At 32.4% G+C, this 5,652-nt stretch overlaps 1 protein-coding gene across 1 annotated transcript; it reads left to right on the top strand.

Moving 5' to 3' along the window:
- Positions 1-3,386: 3,386 nt before the first annotated feature.
- Positions 3,387-5,379, top strand: LOC134259198 (lim and transglutaminase domain protein ltd-1-like; the record flags this gene model as incomplete). The annotated part of the gene is made up of 5 exons (XM_062741795.1): positions 3,387-4,241; positions 4,318-4,483; positions 4,648-4,928; positions 5,011-5,196; positions 5,326-5,379. Coding segments are annotated over 5 exons (1,542 nt in total), but the record flags the coding sequence as incomplete, so codon positions are not given.
- Between the last annotated feature and the right edge of the window lie 273 nt (positions 5,380-5,652).

The raw sequence follows: 5,652 nt of genomic DNA, 5'->3' as shown, positions 1-5,652 counted from the left end.
GATTGATTGTATTTTGTTTGAAAAAAATAGTCGTGAAGTGTTTTAAAAAACCTCTTCAAATTACTATATACATTCGAGAACTTTTTAAAGCTGAAAATACTTAAATTATAAAAAAAATATTAATAATAAAGTTAATTATAAAAAATATACATTTCAGAACATTTTTAGAACATGTTCCTTTTACAGAGGAACCTTTGCCTTAAAAGGCATCTAACTTTAAAATGTCAGTGAACGCTCAATCTCGTAATAATGCTTGACACCCATGCTCTAAAATACTTATTACATTGATTTTATAATATTCAATTAAATTTTTTAAATAACTTTGACAACACTTCTTCTAAGGCGAGAAAGAAAAAAAAATGTGAAATGGGATAGGAGAGAAAATGAAAATGCATTACCTAGAAAATGAACAAGAATTTACAGCTGTGATTGCTTTCTTATTTTATTCTCGTTTATGCCTGTTTGGTATTTTCACTTTGGTCGTTTTCAGCAATCGTTAGTAGGCCTACTAGTACAGGAGAATGGACCATCATCGGAAATTAAATTGTATTATAAATATACACATTGTCGCATTATATACAATGAATCAATCTCTTGCTTTCTTTCATTGAATTAAAAAAGCAACCGAAAAATTTCGGGATGCACTGTTATTTTACCGATTAAAAGTTTCGCTCCCCCTCCCCCTCAAAAATCTTTTTTTTCTTTTGACTGGAGTGTAACAAAAATGTCACGCGATTGCGTTAATTATTTCCCTTTAATTTTGAACATGTCTATCAATTTTTGAACCCTGGTGCTATTGTACGACTAAGTTTGGATATCACATTTTACATGTATGTATGAAAAAATCTTCATAAGGTCCTCTCAGCAAAACCAGATTGAGACTTAATTATACCAGTTGAGAATAAAACAGTGTGCACGTGGTGGGCATAATTTTATCTTTAATCATATTTTAGATAATTGTTTTTGTGTTGTTATTTTGGACTTAAACAAATACATACATGTATTATGCATTTAAAATTCAATAAATGTTTATTGAAGGGGAAAAAGGAAGAGATTAGAAGACTGAAAAATTTGGCATAACACTTAAATACTAGATATTGGTGATGAATAGTTATTTAATTTAAGTCTTTGGTCATGTTCACTCCTTTTGAGTCGTTAGTTTCAAACGAAAACTACCACATTGGATAGTTACAAGTTAATTTCCATTGTTGGTAAGAAAATTCAAATATCTGAAAGTGAAAGTTTTTTTTTCTTTGAAATTATAATTAATTCTGATTTTATAACGGTATACGATTAAAATAGATTTTCAATTTGTCTTAATTTAATAAAATCTCAGTTGTAAATCATATTCTACAAAGAATAAAAAATATGTGATATCTGAAAGCGATACATCAAGGCAAAACATATTTCATCCCTTCATCAAAAAATAAACCATTGGTAGGATTAATACACATAAAGGATTTTGCCAAATGGGGAGCGGGGGGTCAAAGCCAACGAAAGACAATGATAGGCAGGATGGTCAACTCGGGATCAAAGAAGAAGAGATCTCCGAGGAGCCGAAAGACGAAATAGAAGACGAGAACACAGACGAGGAAGAGGATTATTTACGAGAACCAGAAAATGACTCGGTAATTTTTTTTATATTCAGTCAAAATAAGTTCTTGAGTTAGATCAAATTGCCGATGTTTGGATAATAGTTTTGGGGTTGCATATCGTGATTTTACCTCTGTGTTATAAAAAAATATTGAATTAAGCCGAATTATCAGTTTTATTAATATTTGGGGATTGCATATATTTTTTTCAGATTTTTTTTTACAAGACCTTTAGCTTAAAACGCATGAATTGTATAGAATAATCAAACTTAAAAAAGTCTCATGAATATTGCTTTTCTCTTGTACTTCCTATGTACTAGAAAATGAATTCTAAAACCAAACTCTCTTCCACTGCTTTATTTCTGTGGTATCAAAAGTAAGGAAATGTTTGTGCATGAAAAGAAATAAATAATTGGTGTATCCTAATCTTGCCTCGCTTTGTTTTTCTGCCTAATAGGGAGATTTAGAAGACATAGTAGAGGAATACCCTCCACCCAAGCCAAACGTTAAAAGAAAGGAGCAAATCTTCACAGAACAAGATAAATCTTCAGCAGATACGAAGGCTAAACAAGTAACACTTCATAATTTCAATAATCTGCATCAAAAAAAAAATTAGTATAAATATGTTTAATTTGTCAGTTTTCCTTAGTAAATAGGAATAAAATATAATAATATAATGTAAGGTTTTTAATTCAGACTAATAAGTTAATTAAAGCGTACAAATGGCTTTTTTTCGATTTTTGAAACTCGTCAAAAAATTTCAAGTTTCATTTACTTTTAGATGAAGTAAAATTTTTAATATATTTTTGTGTGAAATGCTACCAAAATATTTAAGTCGTGACATTATACAGAAAATATTAACTTCAAATCAGTGTCCATGCACCTTTAATATTTCAAAGCTATCATTTTTTGGACTACCAAAAACCAAAACTTCCTGGTTCCCCGTGGTTTACATAATTACAGAAGTACTCATGTACCGACTGCTTTCAGAGCAGAGGGGGGCATTGTTTTGTATATGGTGGAATTTATATTTATTATATTTAGATTAACGTTGAAGATTATCAGTCCTTGGATGACTTGGCGCATGCTCTGACCGATGAATTAACAAATGACGTGCAAAAAGTGCGCGCGATCTTCACTTGGATTGGTTTACAGGGATCAATGAAAAAAAAATCTGAACAGGACGATAAAAATCAACTTGTTACTTCGCCAAAAGCCATTTTACAACAAGTTACACAAAGAAAACGCTCGTACAATTACTTATTCATAAGTCTTTGTAGGTAAGGTGCAGAAAATCATATAATACAAAAAAGAACAAAAAAGTACAATATATATATATATGTGTGTGCAAAACATTTTATTTAATAAATTTCTTATCTTTTCTTATCTTCAAGGGCTGTTAAAATCCCATGCGTACTTATTCGGGGTCTTGCAAAAAGTGCGTCCTACGAAGTAGGTGACAGAGATGTTGACGATCTTTACAACTCATGGACAGCAGTGTATGTAGCCGGAGGGTGGCGCTTCGTGTTTCCGCTTTGGGCTTTCTCAGCAGTGGTTGGTCACTCTAAGGGTACATGGACTCTAGTTGAAACCGAAGGTATAAATTTTAATGGTATATAAAATTAAAACAGAATGATGTGTGTATGAACCTGAATATTTTGCATAATCTTTAAAGAATATTTGCCCTGTCACATTTTTATGTAGATATCCTTCAAGAATAATTCATAGAATTTAAAAACAATCAATCTACATTCTATTGATTGAAAAATAATATAGGAAAAGGTGTTAGAGAAATCAGGTCTAACAATCATCCGTACAAACGACTATTTCTTCCTTACGGAGGCAGAAGAGTTTATCTACAATTGTTATCCCAATGACTCGAAATGGCAGCTTCTTACTAGGCCATTCTCCAAACAGGACTTCATAGACATTGCACATTGTAGAAGAAACTTTTTTCAGAATCACTACAAATTAACAACACCGAATAAATGTCTCCATACATCTATTCGTGGAGTATGCGAAATTGGAATAAAAAGGCTAGACAAGGAGGAAAGTTTGTACGCATACAACTTGTATTTCAATGATGAGGAATCAAATTCAGTCATGTCTTCTGAAATCCAGCTAGAGAGATACGTAGCAATATTTAATGAAGGGTCCTCAACTAGATTCCGAGTTCGATTTCCGAATGAAGGGATATATAAGTTAGAGGTCTTTGGTGATGACTCTCCCCTTTGTGATTTCAAACTTGAGTGTAACGAGGATGTTAACTATATAAAACCATTTCCTTATAATCCAGATTATGGATTTGGTCCCAACTCCATAACGGAAGAGGCGGGGCTCCGAGCGGAGTCTCACAAGACGGGTTTCATCGATATCAAACAAACAATGAATTTCAACGTTATATTTAATATAACAAAGAAAGTGGTAGTCCAAACAATCTTGATACACGATAATATGGAACAAGAGACTAGACATGTCACTCATAAGATAAAAAGCCATAAGCTGGATATTAATGTTCATTTGCCTCAAAAAAGAGAATATGCGCTTCAGATCAACGCTAAAGACAGAGATTCCGATGGTTCATTTAAGAATGCCTGCAACTACCTTTTGACATCGGAAAATATCAACAAAAAGCGAAAACCCTACGAGGTAGGTTGGACTGTGATCATTTTTTGATATATTTTTCAGCAATGAGTTTAATTTTTCTTGACTTTTGTTTTTCAAGAATCCGATAGAAAAACGAATTAGGAAGGCATTACAGGATTTCACCTGTTCCAATAATTTAGAGGCTCTCCAAAAGGCTCTTGATGACTTCGATAAAATGGATTTAGAAGACAAAGGAGATCGGCAAAATGCAGAAGATAGATTGGCGTACCTGACTCTGCGAAAAGGTAGTAAATATATGTTTTACCGAATTCTGTTCAATGCAGGATGGTTTCAGAGTGTTTGAAGGAAGGTATAACCTTCGTAATAAATAAAAATGCCAATTCTTTTTTTTTTAAATCAAAATAATATACGCAATATTATTTCTATATTGATATTTTTGCATCATCAGAACTGAAAGATGCAATTGCAAGAAGGAATGGTGAGAAACTAGAAGAAGCAATAGAAAATGCGAAATCATCTGAGTATGCGTCCGATCTTGAGAATCTTATCGAGGAAGCAGATGATTTGTTATCACAGTTGCAAAAGCTAAAGATATTTTCTCACGAAATTCTCCAAATGAAGCAGACGACAATCTCTGAAATTCAGACCTATAAACACCCCAAATCGTTAGCTTATGACGTCATGAAAGCAACATATATCCTCCTAGGGGAAGATGAATGGCGACTTGAGGTAAGAGCTATTAGTATATTTTTTATGTTTACTAGAGTATTCTTCAAAAACAGTTAATGAGTAAATTTAAATTGTGTGTTAGGAATGGGAGCAGATACAAGCATTGATGCGAAGGACAGGAAAAGAAGGACTGTTAAGGCGCGTGCGTCAGTTCAACTCCACACACGTGACTAAAAACATGATTCATCAATCTTCTCAAATACTTCGACTTTACGACGAAGAGACCATTCGAGATTTCAGTGCGGGCCTTGCTACATTTTACAAATGGGTAAATAAATCGCTTAAATTGAGACCCTTGCAATAATTTCTTCCTTAAGAAGATTATTTAGTTTGTTTTTGATAGTAAATATTTTGATAATTATTCAAACTACATATAAATGTATCATCACAATTTCAGGCGTCGAATGTAATTGAAGAAATGACGAAATCAGAAGATCCATCGGGAGACTGAAAGATTTAGGAAAAAATATATGAAAGACGTTCAATAGATAAACTTCTCGAAAAAAAAATAAACAACACTGATTGAATGTATTGAGTTTTTTTTTAATTTCATCAAAATAAATTGACATGAATTCATTAAACTTCTATTTACTCTCACGATACAGAATGACTAAAGCTACAGGGGTTAACGATCAACATAAAGCGTAGATACATAGTTTAGTAAAATCTTTGTTCACGTTTGTTGCGAGACTGTATCTGAAGATAATGAAGATAATTCAAAGAA

The sequence above is a fragment of the Saccostrea cucullata genome, unplaced genomic scaffold, assembly GCF_032062105.1.
Source record: "Saccostrea cucullata isolate Sc308-1 unplaced genomic scaffold, CSIRO_AGI_Scuc_v1 ctg1365, whole genome shotgun sequence".
In the NCBI taxonomy this organism is placed as follows: domain Eukaryota; kingdom Metazoa; phylum Mollusca; class Bivalvia; order Ostreida; family Ostreidae; genus Saccostrea; species Saccostrea cuccullata.
The sequence above is the reverse complement of the archived record's forward strand: the minus strand, read 5'-3'. Positions and strand labels throughout refer to the sequence as shown.